This window comes from Monodelphis domestica, chromosome X (genome assembly GCF_027887165.1).
Source record: "Monodelphis domestica isolate mMonDom1 chromosome X, mMonDom1.pri, whole genome shotgun sequence".
Lineage (NCBI taxonomy): Eukaryota > Metazoa > Chordata > Mammalia > Didelphimorphia > Didelphidae > Monodelphis > Monodelphis domestica.
The window spans coordinates 51,684,008-51,707,502 of record NC_077235.1 but is presented as its reverse complement, the minus strand read 5'-3'; the positions used below and the strand labels follow the sequence as shown (position 1 = coordinate 51,707,502).

Here is a 23,495-nt window from a genome sequence, read left to right as displayed (position 1 = left end):
TGTGACATGTTGTGATCCTAGTACCCGAACTCATGACAATACTTCATTCTAAAGCTGGAGCAAGGGGCAAAGGGTCCCAGTGACCTGGAAGGGTGGGGAAACCCAGTTTGCTAAACCCGAAGTTGGGGGCAGCTTTGGCCGTTCCAGCCACGGCAGCACCGATTGCTTAAGACACTGCCCCTAGAGGTGACCCCCGCAGACTGTGTCCCTTGCCCTCCAGGCTGCGGTCACTTCGGTCAGTGCCCCCGACCTGGCCCAGGTCAGTTGTCCAATTTCCTGCGAGCCGCCCGAGTTGGGCGCTTCTTCGAGTCTCTGGAGAGCCTAGGGGTATCTCATCTTGTCCCATTCCTTTCTGTTCCGTCCCGTTCCCGGTGGGCCGGGGCCAGGGCCAGGGGCAGGGCTCGCCACTGGCCCGCCCTGCGCCCGCCCCTCGGGCCGGCCTGCTGCCGCTGGCGCCGCCTCCCAGCCTGCCAAAAGCGGTGAGGCGCCGGGCGACGGCATCATTGGAACCCGTGCTGCAGCACCGCGCCGCTCACGCAGCGCCGCGCGCCTGGCGGCCCAAGGCAAGCTCAGCCTAGGCAGCGCACAGCGCAGTCCAGCGCAGCCGGACGGCGGCGGCGTCGTCGGGAACGGCGGCGGCGGCGGGAGCCGTAGCAGCCGCAGCAGCCCCATAGCAGTAGCAATAACTGCGGCGGCAGCGGCTGCGCAGGGAGCTCACCCGCGCTCCCCTGCTCGTGCGCCGTCCCCGGGGCACGCGGACTCGGAGACTGTGGAGGCTAAGGCGCCCGCAGCCGCGCGGCGCCCCGCACCTGCACAGTCCTCCCCTCTTCTCTGTCCCGGGCCAGCCACCGGCGACACGCCGCGCTCATCCGCTCCCCCAGGCCGCGGTGCCGGCGCCGGCGCCGCCGCCGCCGCCAGGGCAGGCCCGCGAGGGAAACCGGCCCGGGAGGAGCGCGCCGCCGCAGCCGCCGCAGCCGCCCCCGCCATGGCGCACTCGCCGGTGGCAGTGCAAGTGCCCGGGATGCAGGTGAGGAGGCCCAGGCCGCCGGGCCCGCCCGACGCGGCCCAGGGGACCAGGGGTGCCTCAGGGACTCCCCGCTAGGAAGACTGGGCCGGGGGCGGGAGGACAACAGGAGCAAGGGGCGCACGGCGACAGGGGATAGGACGCAATGGAATGGGGCCCCAGTTATGGGCACCTGCGCCTTCTGTGGGGAGAAGGGAAGGTCGGGGGCTGCCGCAGTCTTCCTCGGGAGTTGGGGTGGGCAGGGCCGGGCCGGGCCAAGCCAAGCCAAGGGTGGTGGAGTAGACGCCGAACTAACTGGGCTTTTCCTGTGGGTAGAACGAGGTGACTCTCTTTTTCCTTTCATTTTGGAGCTAGTGCTTCAACCCTGAAGTCTCTTTCCCACCCCCCCCACCCCCACGTCACCTGGAAATCCGAGCTCCTGCCCGATTCAGAGGAGCCCACCCCCCCCTCCCGGCCAGTTCCCACCACCCCCTTTCCTAAGGGAAAGAGAAGTTTGTGCCTTGGGGAGTAGAGGACATGCGTGCTGGACGAATACTTATTCTCCCCCCGCCCAAACCCCTCTGCTTTCTTATAAAAGCAAAGTTGTTAAACCTTTGGAAAGCAGCTGAGGAAGGCAGTTAAAAGAGTGCATAAATAGTCTGAGGGTCCCTTAAAGTCTTAGTCCTTAAGACTTGACGCACCTTTCATTTCGGACTAGTTAGTAAATGTTCTCCAAGACTGAACTAGTTTTTCCAAATAAGCATACACCTCTTCCCCGACATCTCCCCCCCCACCCCACCCCCACACACCCCAACTGCTTCCAAAACTCTTGTGAATAGGTCAGAGGCCAAGTACATGAAAGCCTTTGTCCCTCCTCTTGTAACAATAAGAAAACTTTTTAAAGTGCAGAAAAATGTGTTGGAATAGCAGGCAGTCCATATTTCCATTAACATTCCTGACCATGGATTTGCAGCCACCTGTAAAGTTTCCTTTAAAGTTTTATGGAGGTTTGAATGTCATTTTGTTTAATAGTCCTCTTTTATGCAAGTTCACAGAGGTTTTTTAAGTCCTTCAAAAGAAAGTCATTTCTCTTCTGCATATATCTAATGTAGGTTTTAGCAGGGTTTCCTAATGACTAGGCCTCTTAGGTAGATCCAGGGAGACTTCAATACCTAGTCTTAATAAGTTTTTACTTCGTACTTGTTAGAAATAAAAACAAGAAAGAGAACAGATTGAGCTTTCCTGAATTCGTTTAGTCATTTCTTTATTAAAAAAAAGATTTCTATTTTGGTCTGGTTTATATAAAGTGAGGATGCCTTTTAATAATGTCCTTTCTATGTCTCTGATTGCCATTGTTCATGTAGTTTGGGAGTCTTCAAAGTTCTGTAAGTGCTGAGGTGCTTTCTATATGTCTTTAAACTTGTCCTATAAATAAGCTAGCAATTCACTTTCAATTTTTGTCCTCTTAGCTGCTTTTCTAATATACAGGTGATTCAGATTAATACTCCTTTTTTTTTCTTCATTTCAAGTTATGTGCCTCTATTTTCCTCCACAGGGACTGTAATCACATGCCTCTTAAACTCATTTTTTACCCCCAAATGAGTATTAAAAACACAAAAAGGATCACTTATCTGCCTTGTTTTCCTTAATGAAATTTTAAGTTCTTTGCACTTTCCACTCCCCCCTCACATAGTTCTTAAGCTCATGCTTTCCATAGTTAAGTTTGTACCCTGCCCTAAAAATAAATATCTGACTACATGTAGTATAACTCTTGAGTCCAGAGTACTTTGGATATTCCTTGTGTAATGTTGTAGATGGAAAAGTGTTGGGGAGATGTAACTGAGGCAGGAGAAAGCTCTCAGACATAGAGTACAAAAGAAACTGGAAAGTTAATTATATGTTTTAGAAGCTACAATTAAAAAAATGATCAGGACAGTAGTTCTTATAACTTTCTCCTTTAAAAGTTTTTTTAATGTGGTTTAAGGAAGTTAGGACCAAGAATTTTCCCAGAAAGTACGTGTTTTGCCCCTTGTTCACTTATTCTCCTGGCCCCAAACTGGTGGTTAAAATAGAGCTACCTGTTCTATGTGTTAAGTCTAACCGACATTCTTGACTTTCTGACAAAGGAATTTGTGTCACTGGTTTAAAACAGAAAAACAAACAAACTTTGAAGAAGTATTGTTTAAGAAGGAATTGTTCCAGTTTTGGTACTTCATTGAGTAAAGCTCCTGATACTTAGGTTGTTTGACATGTTAAACTTTGCTTTTTCAATGTCATCCAAAATAACCAGACAGTACAGCTGAAAAAGGGGGGGGGGTACAATTAGCAGCATTTTCCCATGTTAAGAACCTAAAAGTATAGCATCACTACATTCAAATCTATTATTATTATGGTTGGAATTCTGGGAATCAAGAAGACCTTGATGTATTAGCTGTGTGACCTTGGGCAAAGTCATCTAATCCCTATGAGCCTCAGTTTTCTATTAAATGGGAACAAAAAAATCAGGTTCTAAGAGTACCTGCCTTTCACAGGGTAGTTGTGAAGACCCAGTGAGGGAATGTATGTCAAGCTCCTTGCAAACCTTTCAATTCCGTGTAAAGGAGTGCCATGTAAAAGTAGCCAAAAGCCTGTTCCCTGCCCTCGAGGAGCTCACAGTCACATGGAGGGAGGGGCAGCAGGACAGTATTTAGGCAATACCCCAAATCACATAAATACACTGGAAATGGAAGGGAATCTCAGAGGGAAGCACCAGCAACTGGTGGAGCAGAGAAAGGGCTTGACCAGGTAGGGTTCGAGTTCAGGCAGAGGTGATGAAGGAGAGCACTTCTGGCATGAGGAAAAGTCAGGGCAAAGACACAGAGATAGGAGATGGGAAGAGAAGTAGACCATTGGAGCATGTATGGAGGGGAGTAGTGGAAGGCTAGAAAGTTAGAAAGGGGCCAGCTTTTGAATGCCAAATGGAGAACCAAATTTACTTCATTCTGGAAGTCATGGGGATTTAATGGAGTTTTCTAAATTGAAAGGTGGCATGGGTGGAGCTACACTTTAGGAAAATCATCATAGCCAGCAAACAGTAAGACTTGGCAAAAGACTGGCTGTATGAAATGAGTGAGGATGACAGACTACTGTGACCCCCTTTTTACAAAAGAGGAAACTGAGGTTGAGAGAGGTCAAGTGACCTTGCATAGCTAATGTTTGAGATCTGTTTGGTTCCAGGTCTGATGCTTTGTCCACTGAGCCACCTTCTTGTCCTTAGTAACTTCGGAGAGAGCAATTTTAATTGAAAGATGAAATTGAGAAAGGAAGTGTAGACAGCTTTCCTGCTGTTGATTCTCCTATCTCACTATTGCTTCTGAGTCTCCTTTTAGGTCTCTCTACAAAGTTCCATCCTTGGACATTGATCTCTCTCAATAATCTCATTCCTACCGTGACTTCGGTTTTTGTCTCTGTGCTGATTCCTATCAAATACACGTATATGTTTCTATATGCCTAGTTATAGAAGTATATAAGTTTGATGACTTGACTAGTCCTTAGCTCTATCCCTGCATTGGCAGCTGCCCACCCTCTCTATGAGGATGACCTCCAATTCAACATGTCCCAAACTGAGCTCATAGTCTGCTCTCCATTCCCTCTTCCCAGCTTCCCTATTTGTGTTCATGGCACCACTATCATCCCATTTACTAGAACTGGAAACTTCCAAGTTACTTTTTTTCCCAACCCTCACCTACCATCTTAGAGTCAATTCTGTGTATTGGTCCCAAGGCAGAAGAGCAGTTAGGAATAGGCAATAAGGGTTAAGTGACTTGCCCAGGGTTACACAGCTAGGAAGTATCAGAAGTCAGATTTGAGCCCAAGACCTCCCATCTCTAGGCCTGGTTCACAATCCACTGAGCCCCCTCCTCCAAGTTATCTTTGATACTTCCCTTTCCCTAACTATGGCAATCCTGTATCTCCAAGGTCCACCTCAGATGCTACTTCTTCTATTAAACATTCCCTGATCCCCTCAGCTGAAAGTAAACCCTCCATCCTCCTATCCATTTGGTTGCCAAGGCCCTGTGGATTCTACTTCTTCAATATGTGTCCCTTCCTATCCACTCACATTCCTACCACCTGAATAAAATCTCACTGCCTGTCCTGGATTATTGTAAAATCCAACTGTCCTCATTGCTTTCAATCTCTAACCTGCCCTCCATACCAATACTCTTGATGCCCAAATCTGACATTCCCTTGCTTAGTAATCTTCAGTGGGGCCCCATACCTATACGGGGTGAGGGGGATGCAGTTTTCTTAGGCTGGCAATTAAAGGCCTGTACAGTCAGACTCTGACCTTCTTTTATAGTCTTATTCCACACTGTAATCCCACCAAACTGGAATACTAACTGTGCCCTGATGTTTTCTTCTCTCCTATCTCTGTGCATGTGTGCAGGCAGGAGCTGCGTCCTCATCTTCCTGGAACACAGTAAGCACTTAATAAATTCTTTTTTATTCATTCATTTGCATTTCTGCTTATTGAAATCCTTCTCTTCCTTCAAAATCCATTTTGGGTACCATGTCCCCAAAGCATTCCCTGAACCTGTACCTGAAAGTGATTTCTTGGGGTAGCTAGATGGCACAAGGATGGAGTACCACCAGGCTTGGAGTCAGGAGTCCTGGGTTCAATACTGGCCTCAGATGCTTTCTGGCTATAAGACCCTGGGCAAGTCACTTAATCCCTATTGCCTAGCCCTTACCACCCTTCTGTTTTAGGATTGATGCTAAGACAGAGGGTAAGGATTTTTAAAAACGTGATTCCTCCCCTCTCCGATACTCTTACAGCATTTTGTCTGATCTCTCCTTTGTCCTTATCTCCATCCACCTTGTCTTGCATTGTCATTCCCTGTAAGTATAAGCCCCCATCCCCTATTGCTATACTTGTCTGGAGGGAAGAGATTGATTTTGCATCTTTGTGGCCCAGAGTGCCTGGTATGGTGCTTTACTTAGAGTTGGTTTTTAATAAATAGATAAATATAAGTCCTGTTTGTTTTGAAAAGCAAATCTTCCCTTGAATGTGAAGTTGTAAAGTTGTAGCCATTTTAAGCAGAACTTTTATTTTCTATTCTAATTGATATAATGTATTTAATGATAAGAAGGGAAATCTTTATATTGTTGCTAAATTGTTATTTTTGAGCATGGAATCAAATCTTTTTTTAAGGATGATCTTACTAGCATTTATATAGCACTTGAAAGTTTGCAAAGCACATTACCCATGTTAATTCATCTAATCCTTACAACAACCCTGGGAGGTAAGGTGCTCTTATTATCCCCATTTCACAGATAAGGAAACTGAGGCAGAAAGAAGTACAAAGTGACTTGCTTAGGATCATATGGCTAATAAGTGTCTGCAGCCGAATTTAAACTCAGGCCCAGCACTCTATCCAATGGGCCACCTGCTACCTTACTTCCCATTCTTTTTTTCACTTTAAACATTATTTTATTTGATCATTTCCAAACATTATTCATTGGAAACAAAGATCATTTTCTTTTCCTCCCCTCCACCCCCTTCCCACCACCTCTCCCATAGCACTTCCCATTCTTATAGTGCTTAAAAATTGCGAAAACACCTTATCCTTGACCTTTACAACAACCTTTGTATCCTCACTGCTTAGCAGAGTGCATATATCACATAGTAACCTCTTAATAAATGCTTTTTAGGGTAGCTGGGTTGCTCAGTGATCAGAGAGCCAAACCTAGAGATGGAAGTTCCTGGGTTCAAATTTGGCCCCATACATTTCCTAGCTGAGTGATTCTGAGCAAGTTACTTAACCCCCCCCCCCATTGCCTAGCCCAGTGATGGCGAACCTTTTTAGAGACAGAGTGCCATCTCTACCCCACCCCCACCCAGAGACTGAGTGCCATACTTCCCCCGGCTCAACTTCCAGGTCAGGGGCCCAGACAGGGGATGGAGGAAGTGCTCCCTCTGGGCAGGGGTGGGGGTCATGAGATGCAGGTGTGGAGAGGGGGAGAATGGTCCAGCACTCTGCCCCCTTACAGCTCCACTCCCCTCCAGCTATTTGCCATGCTGTGAGCTGTGCTACCCTCAAACCTAGTTCTTCTCCAACCTCACCATAGGAATCACCTTCCTCACAGATCCAACAGACGGTTGTCTTACGCAGCATATGAGCCACATTCCACCCTCCCAGCCTTATCCCAGACAGGGGAGGAAGGAAGTGCTCCCATTGAGCTGTTGGACAGAGGGGCAGGGGAAGTGAGGACATTCTCAGGTGCATGGAGAGGGGGAGGGGAACAGCTCCACCCTGAGTCCCTCTGGCTTTCTAGTAAAGAACTCTGGAAGGTGACTGCATGCATGCCCACAGAGAGGGCTCTGTGTGCCCTTTTTGGCACACATCCATAGGTTTGCCATCACTGGCCTAAACCTTGTTTCTCTTCTGCCTCAGAACCAATACTTAGTATCACTTCTAAGATAAGAATGCAAGGGGTAAAAAAAACACTAGTAAATGATTGTTCATTGCCAACTGGAGCCCTCCTGGGCAGAACTGGTCCTGCTCTTTCCTTTTCTATTTGGTCAGTGTGTGCCTCAAGCATCTGCAGTGTCATTAGTGTGGTAATACTTGCCTTTGATGTGTATTGCTTAAAGCAGTTGGTCTCCTTCACCCTTTTGGCTGTCTGGTGAAGCCTGTGGTATGAGCCCTTCCTCAGAATAATGTTGCCTGCATTCATTTTTTTAAACCCTTACCTTCCATCTTGGAATCAATACTGTGTATTGGTTCCAAGGCAGAAGAGTAGTAAAGGGCTAGGCAATGGGGGTCAAGTGACTTGCCCAGGGTCACACAGCAAGGAAGTGTCTGAGGCCAGATTTGAACCTAGGATCTCCCATCTCTGGGCCTGGCTCTCAATCCACTGAGCCACCCAGCTGCCCCCACCTGCATTCATAATTGGAAGAAAAGGCAGACTTTCAGTTGGAATTTCAGGGTCCTGAATTGAGGTCTTGGAACTTATATATATCAAAATATTTTTAAAGACATGATTAGTTTCCTATGTGATACTATCTATATATTTTATTTCATACACTTGAAAATAGGCTTTAAAGACCTCCATAGGATTTCACAGCCCAAAAATAGTTAGGAAGTAGTAGCCTGAGTTAGAGGTTAATGAAAATCAAAATGTAACCCTACCCTACACCAATCAGTGTTCATGGATCCCTCCTGAAATGATTTAGAGAATATTCTAGGATTTGGTTGGGAAATTGGCCACCATAAAGCCAATGGCCATGATCTTCTCTGGGCTTAGCTAGCCCAGTTCTTGGACAAATAATAATTATTTGTTTGTCAAACTAAACTTAGTTGGGCTTTTCCAAAATCCGGTATTAATCTTATTTTTGTAGTCTCTTTTTCTATGGGTTGCTTTCCTTTAGACCAGATTTGCAGCTTCTGAATTGTTGTTCATCACCAGGAGTGATTTAATGAAGAAATTTCCTATGGATATTATCAAGTTGTATATACACAAAAACATCTCCAAAAGATAACCTTGAAATAAACCATTTGTCCTTATACTGAAACCTATTTCCTTGACTTCCCTTGACCATTCATCTTTCTTCATGAAGGAGAGAGGCCAATCTTAGATAAAATTCGGAAGTAACCCAGTTTTTTTCTGGGCCTTCTTACCTAGTACCCTAAGCAAGTTGTTCCTTGGCTTTATTTTCCTTATTACTTTAGTTCCTGTAATTTTTTCAGGGCTTTTTTCTGCCATACTCCACCCTAGCCTTCCCCTTCTACCCCTGTTACAGAACTTAGATCTCATTTTTTAACTCAGCTGTTAAATTGTAAAGGGTCTGATAAACTGGTTAACATTTAATGAAAGATGAGCAAAGCTAAAATAGTTATCCCTCTTGGGTTTCCGCATTTTAAAAAGTTAGTCTCTACTGATTGGGTTTTTTAGGCATCATTGAAAGGTGGTGGAATTCGGATTTGATTTTTTTAAAAGGGGTGTTTCAGGTGACTCAATGACTTTGTTTACTCGCAACAAATCAGGCTACATTGCATGCTGAATCCTGCATCCTGTCTGTGTATTATATTGGCCTTTCCTTCTCTTGTACCCTACTAGGGGTAGAAAAAGAGGATGCTCCTCCTGGTTACCTTGGAGTTATTTTGCCTATTAGTAGTAATTTCCTCATCTTGGTAGAGAAGGCTAATGGGGTTGAAAACTTTAATGTTTTGTGACATATTTACGAGCCTAAATTTTAAGGTGCTTTATTACATGTTTCTAACCTATTCCCATCAGGCTGGAATGATTAGTGTTCATAAAAGAATCAGACAAACAGCAAGTAGGATTTGTGTCATGATATCAAAATTAGAATGAAGGTGTGATGTTTATAGAAACTTAGTCAAAAACCATGAACAATATAGATGAGAGATGTACATAAAGTATAATAAGTTTTCTTGATGCCCTTATTTTCCTTTTAAAAAATCAAGCACTATTATAAGGTCTTGTAGAAATAGAAGGAATTGTTTTAGAATGTGTTTCTATTGGAAATTCCTTACTGATGAGGAGTACAAGTTGTTGGATCCATTCACACTCCTCTTAGTACTGAGTTAGTGTGGTTGGTTTTGTTTTCCCTTTCCCCTGAAAGACAAAGAAAAACATAGTCAAATCTAATCAATTTAAAATGCCTAGAAGTAGAAAAACAGACCAGAGTTAGATTACTCAAAATGTTTATTAATGACCAATATCTAGCTGAGGCATCAGTTGCTTTGAATAACAACCTCCTAGTATCAACTGAAATCAGGCTTTACTGTATTTGAAATTCATACCTTATTAGATCTGTTAGAAAATTTCTCAGCTAAGGTGTGGTATATTGCTGTGCTATGGTCTTAGTGCCTGGTGACGGTCTTAGGAGTAAATTTTGGTTGGGAAAAATATGTCAAAGATATCTAGAAGCATCCAGAAATTTTTAGAGACATGTTTGAGTATAAGTGGTTGGTACCATTTTATTATCACTTCATTTTCCTTTAAGTGATTGTCATTGGGATGTTGAGAGAGATGTTATCTCAAGCCAGGACTTAACTACTTGTTGGCTTTTTAGTATAAGTAAGTGTTGTAGGAATAGGGTAGGCAGGATAGAGAATCAGGTTGGCATAGAACTGTGAGGGTGAGCCTATTCCACGTGTGCCAAAGATGGCATGCAGAGAGAGACCTCTCTATAGGCATGCACACCTTCCACAGCAGAGTTAGTTCTAGAAAGGCCACTCCCTTCCCTTTCTCCTTTCCCTGTCTAGGGTACGGTGGTGGGGCAGGCACTCAATCTGGGGGTGGGGCAGAGCACAGCAAAGCACACAGTCTGGGGGTGGGGCATGGCATATGGTCTCTAAAAGGTTCTCCATCACTGGCATAAAATCATTTAGAAATTGTTTAAACCATAGTTTGGTATTTCACTGGTGAAGTAAGTGGAGAGTACTGACCCGGAGTCAGGAAGACCTCGTTTGAAATTTGATCTCAAACACATATTAGCTATGTGACCCTGAGCAGATCACTTAACCTCTGTTGACCTCAGTTTCCATATATGTAAAATGGGGATAATAGTAATGCCTACCTCCCAGGGTTGTTGTGAGACTTAAATGAGAATAATAACAATGAGATGAAATGAGATAATAATTGTGTATGCACATAGTAAGTGCTATATAAATATTAATTCTGATTATTATTATTTATAAGGACTTAATTTTTTCCCTAAGTCTCTAGCTCATCATCATTGCTGCCTCCTGGAACTGGAAGGTCTTCTTAAGACTATGGAAACATTTCCTTTTGCCTGCCTTTCCTTTAAGCGGAGGCAAATTGTAAACTAAGCAGCAAATTATGCAAACTTTGGCTTAGTTTAACTTTTTCCTCCTAGTTATGGAAATATAGTTACTCTAACTTGCTACCCTATGAAAAGAAGCTAATTTCAAAGATGTGCTTATATTCCCCTGACCTCTTCATTCACAGATACTAAGTGTCTTCTGTGTATGGGGGGGAAATGATTAGCAAATTCCATGAAGTACATCTATGTGGGTGGCTGTACAATACATTCATACCTGGGTAAAATTGTTGACTAAAGTAAATTTCTGATTGTATACAAACATACATGAGATGTGAGGGATTACGTAAAACATTGGTCTCAAAGTAATCATTATCCACTTAACTGTAACTCGTTTTTCATGCCTTTTTACTATTTAGAAAATATTTTTGATATTTCACTAAATGCCAAATTTTTGGACTGTTACTCAAGTCTATTGCATAGAGGATATTGAACATCAGAAATAATTGTTGAATTTGAGTTGAGTATCACAGAAATTATATTTCTTAAATTTTCCAATTATTTGTTTAATTTTATCTGCAGAACCTTTTTTTACAGCTTACAATTGCCCTGAAGACAGTACTACTGATCATTAGAAATTAGTTTAAAAGTTAGCAAAGTGAAAAGCTGCTGTACAGCCTTGCTTTGGTATATGACTTTTGGGTTCCAGAAATGCCTTGTCCTTCTTTTGGTGTAGGCACTCCAGAATACAGATTCTAGGATGGCAAGGGACAGAGAAGAAAATGAAGCATTTGGATTTCTGCTTTTTGAGACAAAAGAAGCCTTGTACCTGGAGGGCTTACGTTTATCACTGCTTATCCCTCCACTAAAAGTTGTCACTGCAGCTGAATGAGAACCTTTCTTCATCCTGTCTATCCCAGACTACCCAAAAGGCAGAAAATGACAAAGTGGGATTTGACTAGTTATTAAATGAATTAATATAGGAAGGTGTTATTAGAGGTGTTACTTTAAAAACCACTCCGATTCTTGGTAATAGAATGAAATTTATCTAATCCATACTGCTCTTGCTGTGACTCAGCCCTCTGCAAAACCTTTGCAGACATAATGATACTACTACTGAAGAAACCTGGCTTTAACGAAGGAAGAGCTAGTTTCTTAAAGTCAGGGGATTACCAAGTTTCTTAATTATTCTGCTAAAATACATTGGTAAATTAAACATTGTATAAGGTTTATAAAGGGTGTTTTTTGGTTGGAGGAAAGCTAGATGAGAGATGGGAAAAGGGGTGACATCATAGGGGTGGTGACTTCAGCTGCTTTTCTACTTAAGATGTGTTGTTTTGGCTGAGTCTGTCCTAGGCCAATAAATTGTTTCTAGACCTTTAAGGCTATTTTGTGTGGCCTTTCTCTATAGCCAAAGTGAATTAGCACTCATTAGCCAGTGAAAATTTCAGAAAGTTATTGAATTCTCTTAGGCCAGTATGGGTGGTTAGTTGGGAGGGTGCTAGGGAAAGGGGACGGAATGAAAGGTTGAAGAGAAGGATCCTAATTCACTCCCAAGTGTCCTGGATTGATATTAATATCACTGTTATTTTCCCAGTATGGGCCTCCCTTGGCCTTAGAGGTTTCCCTCAGGGAATGACTAACACAGACTTGAGCTCATTTCAAGGTCGAGTTAATATCTCATAGTTACTTAAAGAAATTTGCCTAATGACTTTTTAACACTATTTGGTTAATGCTTTGGAGGTGAAGGGATGGTGGTAATTTAATTGCTTTCAAAAAAGATAAAGAAAGGCCTAAACAATTCTAAATGTTAAAAATTATTTTCTGTTGTTGCCTTTTAATAAGCAATTATAACTGAATGTATTGGTTTTGGTGTGCAGTATATGTGTGTGTGTGTGTGTTTTTGCTTACTGTTTTAAACTGATGCATTATGAATTGGGTACTAGGGGCCTGTAGGCATTTTACCTTGATTTGTATCTTCTCGATTATATAATAACAGTGTGCAAAACAATGAAGCTGCTGTCAAACTGAAAAATGCTGGTAGGTAGTACTAATTAAAATCTGTTTCCTTACTCTTCTTACATGAGATTCTAGTTTTTTCATTATGAAAGTATAACATCTTTAAAAATATGATCAGGTTAGCCTTCCGAATATTTTCACTTTTCCTCTTGGTATTCTTACATTACAAACCTTTTCAAAATAACTTAATGTTGATACCACTAACACTAAGTAAGGGGGGGAGAGGGGGAGAGAGAGAGACAGAGAGAGACAGAGAGAGGGTGGGGGAGGGAGAGAGGGAGAGAGACAGAGAGAGGGTGGGGGAGAGAGAGAGACAGAGAGACAGAGAGAGGGGGAAGAGAGAGAGAGAGAGAGAGACCAAATCCACAAAACAATCAGCCACCATCCCTCAACCAAAACATGCGTGTGTAATAAATAATTATTCGGGTTAGCATATTTGAGTGAACTTATAAAACATGGTCCTGTTTTTTTATTCCCCTACAGCCACCCTGGCCCCTATGTCCTCACTTCATTTCCAAGCTAATTTGGGTTGCATCTGCTTTAGCTGTTCGCTCCTACATGGAGAGTGGAAATTGTTAATTTCAAGTGTAATTGATTTGCTGCTGAGAGGAGGCTAACTTAAAACAGCTGGCCCACCATGTACAGAAAGAGGCCTCTTGAAATTTTGGATTTCGGTCGGCTCTAGTCAATATAATGTGGTCTTTCTTGGGATGTAGTGATGGGGTCTCATTGCGCTTGCTTTTCCTCCCAATTCCTTCTGTGACCATTGGTACCTGGCTGGGGGTCAGGGGTATACAATGTGACTATAGAACAGTTCTTCTCTATGCTTGACTGACTTGAGATCAGCTCTCAGATGGATTATACTTTGGCCTCAGCACAATACTCAGTCAAATGAATCAAAGCCACTAGGCTCCAGGAGTAGGAATTAATCTGTTTCACTATTCTTATTGAAGTTAGATTTGCTGTAGTTGGTGGCAATAGTAAATAATGATATAAAATTTTTCTTAGGCTATGGGGATTTTTTCTAGTTGTTCAAACAAGAAAGTAAAGGAATGGTGCTGAATCTCAAAAAAGGAGGGAAGATCATAACAGTATATTTTTTACCAGCATTTTAGAGTAGAGGGTATTTCTATTAGGGAAGGAAAGTGAATAGGCAGTGTTAAGTGTCAGATGTAATCACATTTGCTTCTTCATTGTAACAAATGAGTGTTTTCACCTCACAATTAGCATCTTGGGCACTTTGTCAGCAATAAGAATAATAGTATTAATCAAGGCTTTAAAATTATTAGATTACAGCATATGGAATAATTAGGTTCTAGATGATTTAGGCTTCTTGGTGATTTAGGAGAGTCATAAAGATACAGGAATAACCTTCTACCCCTCCTCCTCCAAAAATAAATAAATAGGGTAGGAAAAACATGCCAGAATGCAGTACTTGGAATTTGTTGACTTTATCTTTCTTCCCCTATTATCATTGAGTTATGAAGCCCTTTCTATTTTTTTTATTCCTCCAGAATGTCACATCTGCCCCCCCCCCCATCTCTCGTCCTAGGGCTTATCATCTGCTTCCCAATAAGAAAGGCTCCTTGGGGAGGGTCTTCTCCCTACAATTCATCCTGTACTTTTCTGTCAAATCAATCCTCTTTTAAATATTGAGTTCATCTTATCATTCTCCACAAAAACTTCCACTGACTTCCTGTTTCCTACAATTTCAAAACACAATTTCTCCCCCTCACCTGAAGTGCTGAAAATTCAGAGGAGTTGAGAGAAAGCAGTAAGGGCTTAATATGGCCTCACAGGCTTCTTGGAGAAGATGAGACTTAAGAGTGAGCCCTCAAGGAGAAACTATGGAAAGTGATAGACATGAGGGCAGTTACATTGTCAGACTTGGCTGGGGGTTTTCATATTGTTACACAGTTGATTCTTTGGGTATGTTTTTCTTAGGTAAGGAGTTCTTTTTTGGTGTTGATTCTAGGGCTGCTCAGACATTTTCATTACTTTGTGAATGAATGAAATTAGTTTCATTGCCAATTATTCACAATAGCAATGAATGCCCTTTATAGTTTGTTTCCGGCAGAAGCTGATGGGGCTTCTTTGGGTTTAAAGTCCCTGCTACCACAGGCAGGCACATGAGGAGCTAGAAATCATTCCTTTTTATTTTTAAAATGGGCACTTCATATGATCTTATCCCACATTTACAATCTTGGATTTGCATGAAACCTCCCAAATACAATCTTAACATTTTGGAGAAGAAGCTCTTCTCCCCCCCCCAATATTTCTTTGGTTATGAACTAGATCAGTGATTTCATCCAAATAGGAAATTTCCTTCCACTGATGCAGATTGGTGAAGTGAATATTCCTTTGGTGTCGTAACTAGTTTGTGTTTGAGTCAAGACTTGAACCCAGACCTTTCATCCATTATGCCCTCCTGCTTGCAGATTTTATTAAGAATATTTAATAGTGTACAGGTATTAAAATAAAATTCTATTTTCAATAGTTCAATACCTTTACTTTATTAAATATGCAAGAATGGTACTGTTAAATTGCGTTCCGTATGTAAGTTAACTTTTGTAACTTGACCATCTGTAGAAATACTTTTGCTGCCTTATTATAAATGGCAAGGGAAATAGATGGGCATTTACGAATGCTTATATTTTATACGGTTCTTTCTTCAGACGGAATTAGTTGTGCTGTTGTAGCTGTATCAACAATGTAGGCTTTCTGAGAGGGACAGGGAAATAGCTTTGTTAGGATTATAGTGGTATTTGCTTTTTTTTTTTTTAAGGTTCTGACTATTAGTTAAAAGCTATTATATTTAGTCCTGACTTATTAGCAACCTTTATTTTTGGTTGTTTGAATGTCTGATTTGTCATTTTTTGTTGCTTTAGTCAAGTGAGCAGGTTTCAGCTCTGTAGATCCAAGCTACAGAATAGGACAAAGTCAATCTTTCCCTGAATCTGAGTGGGGAAAGGCTGTCCTACTAAATGCTGGTGGGATTCAGAATATAAAGAGAGTGAAGGGTATTGCCAAGGAAAGACTAGTGCAGAGGGAGGTGGGACTGGTATGTAGCAGGTACACAGATGTTGCCTTGCAATTCCTCTGGAAAGTGGAAATAAAAGAACATTTTAGGTCTGTTGCTTAGCAAGGAAATATGATATTCATGGAGCAGGGAGAGAAAATGAGAAAAGGACCAAAACACTCATGGCAGAAAAAAATTTATTATTATGGGACAAATCCAGAGGGACCAAAAGCTAAAATTTAGAATTGTTCTGCCTAATTAATACAGGATGCCTGGTCACTTTAGGTTTGGGATTTCATATGGTTATACATTCAACTTTCAATTGTCCCTTTGGTTCATCTTACTTTCAGTTTCTTTGTGACCTTGGGCCTCTTGTTTATTTTGTTTTGTTCTTTTTATTTTTCTTCAGTTTTTTTTAGAAAGAGGGGAGCTTTTAGAGGAGAGTATTTAGTTGGGTGTTGACTGAGTGTATGTTTATTGAGGGAGAAAGATTTTATAAGATAAATTTGATGTTGTAGAGTTAAAAACTGGTTAAATTCTCAAAATTCACAAATTTGTGTTTTGTTTTGATGGCTGTTATTAATATCAAATGAATGTTCAGTAACACCAAACCTCATTGGCATTTCTTTAATTTATTTGATAAATTAATTTACTTGAACAGCTGTTATATATAAGGCACTCCAATTAACAACAGAAACCCCTCCCCCCAAAAAAACCCTTTTCTTTTGAGGAAACAAAAATAGAAACATCAAGATTTAAAAGTAAAAATGAATGAATATTGTCAAGATATTTTAGTGTCCAGATTTGGAAAATTCCTCTTCTGTTCAATTTTGAAAGGGAAAAAACCAAACAAACAGACTAAAAATCAACTTCATATTTTGCCCCCAATTTTTTTAAGTTCTGACATATTTATTTGTGATCCATTGTAAGTTAGCCTAAATATGGTATTCTAGTCATATCTAAAATATCAGTGCTTGCCCTGTGATATTCAAGTTGGCAACAACAAAGGGCTTGGGTGTGCATTAAAAATCATCGCTTGAGAAGTTTTTATAAGTATTGTTTGTTGAATAACTTTAAAAAATGAAATTTAAAAGGGAAATTATTTTATTACTCTCCTTCTCTCCCTTCCTCCTCATCTCAATTACATTCCTAAAGACTATCTCCCATTCTGCAGAAATATTGTGTTTAAATCTTGATATCTAAGGACTGAGACTTTACAGATAAGATGTGATCATGTGACTTTGGTGTTTTGTTCTGTCAGGATTCTAGCATTATTGAGTCCACTTATCCTATATGATAATAAAGCATCTTGGATTCAAATCCTACTTCAACTGCTTACAAATTCAGTGACTCTGGCATGCCACATGATTTCTATGGGCCTCAGTTTCTTCATGTATGAAATGAGGATGTTGGACTTCCTGGCCTCTAGGATCCCTTTCACCTCTGACCTATGAACCTAGAAAGATGGTCATCAGTGATCACCACCACTTCCAGAATGAACACAGTAGTACTCTATGGCCATAACCAGCTTCTGGGCCTGCTCACCCTTTTGGTGAAGGGTGCCTTGTGTTCTGTGTCCTCATTGCATTCCCAGAGGATATAGATTTTTCACGATATACTGTAGATTAGGGTTTTTTCTCATCTGAACAGCATTGACATGATCATGTGACCACTTTGCTCCTCACCTTTGATTCCTGCTATAATAGAATGATGGAAGTGGGAGGTCACATGGTACAGTGAAAGGAGTACTAAGCTTGGAGGCAGAGGAGCCTTGGTTTTCTCACCTGTAACATGAAGAGTGGGACCACCTGACAACTATGACTCATAGCTCTTATATCTCTGATCTCTGCTGGTGAAAGAGGAAGAGGATGGTGGGCTCCACTGAAACTCACCTTAGTTTCCTAATTTCTTAATTCTTGCCTTGCACCAGCTTTCTGGTTAAGCCCAGCTGAGCCCCCTTTACCTGATACTTCTGCTTGTGCCAGATCCTGGCCACTTGTGAGAAAGAAACTATCTTTAGAGCCATAGAAACAAGGCAGTGCTTTGGCATCTAGCATTTATTGCAAGTGATGGGCTTCTTATTGAAAGGAAATGGATTACATTTTTTTTATTACATTAAGGATTTTAGGGAACTGGGGATCAAATAATGAGTCACATCCTTTCATTTCAGAAGTCTGGCCAAGGCTACTTACCTAACTACAAAATCCCCTGGGTTTTCTACCTTTAATTAAAAAGATGGGCACTAAAGGAGCCAGTAATTTGACTTTATAAAATGCTTACTACTATTATAGCCTTCTGGAAGATGGGGGAAAATGATGGGTCCACATTCCACATCTGAAGAAAGGCAGCATGAGGTAGTGGCCATAGAGCCAAGAATACCTGGGGTTGAGGCCCATCTCTTGATATGAGGAGTCCAGGCAAGTCACTTAATCTTTCAGGGTCCTTGGCAGTTGTCTAAGACAGAGGAGGTACTCACCTGTGTGCATTGCATGAGGGAGTTTCCTCATTGGGGAGGTCCCTATCCTAGGTCTAAAGAACCCAAAGACTCAGGGAAGTGGCAGCAAAGAGCTCCCCATTCTGTACCAGGATTTCAAGCTGAAATAAAAATGGGCAGAACTCTCAGTTTAATATGTAGAACAGTATGCTAGACATTGGCTGTGGTTTGGGTGAGATAAGATGCATCATTTAAATGAAATCTAGTGTCTGTTGTCATGGAGCTTACTTAGAGTGGAGAGGGGAGCCATACACATAACTGAAAGACCCAAATTCAAAACAAAGCATGAGCCCAAGAAGCTGAAGAGGCAGGCTGGGAAGCCTTCATGGAGAAGGTAGCATTTTCACTGGCCTTCAAATGTTGGGTAGGAATTTGGCAAGTAAAGAAGATGGGAAAGGGAGTGGAAGAGGAGGGAGGGCATCCTAGCCATTGAGAGGATGAGTAAAGGCTGGAGGCAGAAATGTGAAGGGTATGTTCACAGAATAGAGAGTAAGTAGTTTGGTTTGCCTAGAGCAGAGCCTATTATAGAGGGGAAATAGAATGAGATATGGCAGGTTGGCAGAGGAATTTGAATGCTCCCTGGGATTTTTGAGGGAGCCACTCAATATTTTTGAAATGAAAAATGATGTGACAGGATCTCTGAACAATGAAAGATTGGTCTGGTGAAGTGTGAAGGGCGGTTTGGAGACATGGGAAAGGATGGAGGTAACAGTCTTGATGGGCATCACCAGGGGATGCCAGTGGCAAAAGAGGCACTAAGAAGACTTCAGTTACTGAGCTCTTTGTCTCATGGCTCATATCCCAAGATAATGCCAAGATTTTAGGTATGAGACACTACCAGAGAAATAGTGCAGGTCCCAGGAGGAGCAGATTTAGGAGAAAAGATGACTGGGAGCTCAGTTCTGGACTTGTTGAGTGTGATGTCCACATGTAGTGGCCTATAGGCACTCAGGTTTGGCACTCACAAGAGAAGTGAAGGTTAGAAGCTTGGACAAAAGGAACGTTATAATCAGGGAATAGGCATGGACGCTCTTGGAGGAAGGAGACTTTCATTTTTGTCACATTCCCCTGTGGCTAGCATTTAATAAAACAACAACAGCAGCAACAACAATAATAATAGATAGCCTTTATAAAGCACCTACTATGTGCTAAGCACTGTACCAATCACTTTACAAGTAGTATCTCATTTGATCCTCACAACAACCCTGGGATGTAGGGGCTATTATTATTATCATCCCCATTTTACTATTGAGGAAACTGAGGCAAGCAGAGAGTCTTGCAGCTAGTGAGTGTCAATCTCTGGATTTGAACCCAGACCCAGTATTATGTACTGTGGTCCCCCCAGCTGCCTCACCTTGCCTACATGTAATAGGTGGTTTATGTTTATTGAATTGAAAGCAATGTAACTTAATGTGTGTAGCAGAAAAACAACCTGAAAAGGTATTTTCTGGTATTTCTTTTTTTTTTAACGATAAGTGTTATTTCGGTTCTAACAATTAGAATGAGAGGATTGCCAAGATAGTTGTTTTAAGCAAACAATTTTAGTGCAAAACTGTTCTGTTCTGAAAGAAGTCTTAAAGAAAATCTTTGAAATTTGAGGGACATTAAAAATAGGAATGACAAAAATATTTGGATGTTTAAAAAAAAGGCTTTTGGGGGTCTTGACCTGTAAATTCATCATCCAGAGGAGTTCAGATGCAGCTCAGTGACTAATGAAACTGCTATTGCCTGGAGAATGGAGAGGTTAAGTGTTTGATTTGCCTGCCTGTGGTCACACAAAGTGATAAGTGCCAAAGGCAGGACCCTTCTATCCACCACAGCATACTCACTGCTGCCTTGAAGTCTTCGGAACTGCTTATGATTCTCAATCTGGCCTCAGACACTTCCTAGCTGTGTGACCCTGGGCAAGTCACTTAACCCCAATTGCCTGGCCTTTGCCACTCTTCGTTCTTAGAATTGTTACTAGGACAGAAGATAAGATTTTTAAAAATATTACTGAAAGTGAAACTACTGTCTTATGTATATAGAAAATATAGTCTTCAGTTCCACAACTTTTATGCCTTGCCAATGGGAACAGGCTAACTACATTCCATTAGGTGGGGGAGAGACAAGTCTTTGAAACTGCTCTCTAAGAGGGTGTGACAAAAGAAAGACCCACATGTAAGCTGATAACATTATCAGCTAAAAGGAAGTATGCAATCATTTAAAAAGTAAAATGTATTTTTTTTTAAGTAAAATGTATTCTTAATATGTTTGTAGCTCCGTAGATGCACAGAATAGCTTGACTTGGAAATTTGAAAATAGTATTTAAGAGAGAGAAAGAGAAAGAGAAGTGCAAGCATCCCATAAAGTTATGCAGCCTGGGCACCTACTCCTTCAAGGACTCCAGCCATGATGGTTTCTAGAAAAAAAAAGTTCTCTGAGTTACAAATGAACTTTTAGAATAAAACTTTGTTTCCTAAAGTGCTTGCCCCACCCCCACAGATCCTTTTTTAAAAAGCCCTTACTTTCTGTCTTAGTAACAACTAAGAAGGGCAAGGGCTAGGCAACTAGGGTTGTGACTTGTCCAAGGTCACACAGCTAGGTAGTCCAACCTGTATTTCTAAACAGTGCTAGCTTGGGAGAACTACTTTATATCTTTGATTGTGACTGTCAGGTAGCATCCTTATCATTGCTGACCAGAAAAGATTTCCCATGTAGACATCTGACCCGCAAATGGCCTGTACATCCTCACAAATGACTGTATTTGGTTTCTTGGCCCCTCCTCCTGCCTTCTCTCTCAGCCCTGGTACCGCCCTCCCCCCAACATAAGAAGTAAAATTCAACATAATAAAGACAAATATCATAGACCTTTTAGATCATCTTCGTTATTACTACTGTGATTAATATTTGATTCTCACTTTAAGGTTTACAAAGCACCTTCCCAGAAGCCCTCTTTAGAATCTCCCTCCCCCCCAAAGGGCACTACTTCATTCTCTTTTAGGCCACCTTCAAATATCAGTATCCACAGTACATTTTTGAAATGCTTCAATTCAAATTAATTTTGTTTTGTCAAGTTGATCATTTCAATGGCACTGTTTTTCATGCATGGCAAGTACATAGTATTTTAGATCTACTCTAAGTTAGTGACAACTTCTGTGCCTCATTTTACTCAATTGTAGAATGAAAGAATTAGACTAGATGATATCAAAAGTGCCTTCAACCTCTTGAACAACTTAAAAACCTAAAGGAATCTACATATACAACTTAAGCCCTTTCTTAGGCTTCTGCCTCCATTTTTTTGCTTGTAACACATCCATTTGGTTTTAATATGTTAAAATTTCCAATTCTGTCACTTACAAAGAATATGTAAGATAAGATGAAGGTTTTTTCCCCCTTTTACTCTGGAAAATAGCACCAAACACTTAATAACATGAGTCTGAGATCAAATGTGAAGAGATAAAGAAATATACTTTGAGCATCACATTTGACAGGTAGGTTTTGGAAATCTTGGGAGTGGGGTTCCAGTTTGACTGTTCTGTTTCTTATCAGTTTAGGAGAGAAATCCTAGAGAATTCCCAGGCTTGGGATTCCCCTTTTTAGTCTTGAGCTCATCCCTGCCTACCTTATTTTCCTTATTTTCTCTACTCCTTGCCTAATTTCTTTAGTTACTGGGGAGCCAAGTCCCATTTTTCCTGTTTCTCTAGGTCCATGATGGCAAACCTATGGCATGAATGCCATCACCTCAGCACAGAGTTTGCCAGATTTCATTACTAGAAAGCCAGAGGGACTCTGGGCTGGGCCCCATATATGGGCTCTCCCCCTCTCCACATATGCCTGAGGACATTTCTCACATCACCTGCCCCTCTAAAAGGTTTGACATCACTGGTCTAGATTCTATTATGGTTCTGACAGATTGATTCTTTAGGCCCATGTGTCTACACCCACAGATTGAATCGTGGTATTTAATATTCTCCCAGTTACCCCTTTATTCTGTCTTTACATTCTTGTTATTCTTTCACTCCTTTTTCCTTCGTATTCTTAACCTTTCTGGTATCCCCTATCCCAAATCTGACTTCAAATTTAGATATCACTATAAACAAATATCTTCTTTTATATGGAATATGTTGAAATATCCTGGGTAGAAGAATATATAGATACATGGAGGGTGAGGAGTCTGTTATCAGAGGGTCATATTCTTAACCTTTTTGTGTCATGGACCCCTTTGGCAAACCTAAAGATGGGCCCCTTAGAATTGTGTTTTTAAATGCATAAGGTACATACTATTGTGAAGGAAATGATTATATTGAAATAAAGATGTAGTTTATTCCCCCATCTAAGTTTATGCCTTCTACCTCTTGAAATCTACCTGCAGATCCCAGGTGAAGAATACCTGATACAAAACTATGATGAATAGTGAGCCCTAGTTAGGTGTGGCAGTTGACTTTTTTTAAGGGGCAATTAGGTAGTACAGTGGATACAGCTCCAGGCCTGGAGTCAGGAGGACCTGGGTTCCAATCTGGCCTCAGACACTTCCTAGCTCTGTGACCCTGGGCAAGTCACATAGTCCTTGCCTCTCTTCTGTTTTAGAATTGATACTAAAGACCTTGGTTTTTAATATCAAAATTATTTACCCAAATCATGCCTTATTATCCTTAATCTTTGGTTGTTTCTGTCCTAAAGTACTTTGACTTAGAATTAAATCTGCTTCCTCTGCAGTAAATGACACCGCTATGCTCTGTATTTTCTATCTGCCCTGGCTCTCCTAAGCCAATTTATTCTTCACTTTTGATATTATTAGTCCAAAGAGAGAGCACAGCGAGACTCTGGCCTTTGGACTTCCTCCCTACAGTTCCTTTTTGAACAAGTGATTTTTAAGGATTAGGTTAGTAAGACATGATGTCCCTAATTTGCCTTTATGACAAATTTCCTTGGAATTTTGAGGATCAGAATAAAAGACTGAATAGGTCTTGGGTTAGATTTGGGTTTCAGCATGACTGTGGTACCCATTTAAACATTGCCTACCATAAGGGTATATTAATTTATCCATGTGGTTCTTCCTCTGCTTCTCTGCCATTACCCAGGGCTTAAGGTTGTTTCATGGGGCTATAACCTCTAAGCTGTACAAAAGGCATCATTCTCCCATACCACAGATAGAGAGAGGCATGTAGGCACAGATAAAGTCCCCAGC

General features: G+C 41.4%; 1 protein-coding gene across 3 annotated transcripts in view; it reads left to right on the top strand.

Annotated features, from left to right (window-relative positions):
• Window positions 1-488: 488 nt before the first annotated feature.
• STK26 (serine/threonine kinase 26) overlaps window positions 489-23,495 on the top strand; it is a 56,441-nt gene continuing 33,434 nt past the window's right edge. For 2 of the 3 annotated variants that reach the window (XM_007507183.3, XM_007507184.3), the window contains exons 1-2: window positions 489-1,027; window positions 5,430-5,462. In XM_007507183.3, the coding sequence (XP_007507245.1) occupies window positions 986-1,027; window positions 5,430-5,462 (75 nt within the window). In that variant the 5' untranslated portion in view covers window positions 489-985. The remainder of the gene's footprint in view (window positions 1,028-5,429; window positions 5,463-23,495) is intronic. The other variant, XM_007507185.3, reaches the window with a different exon arrangement.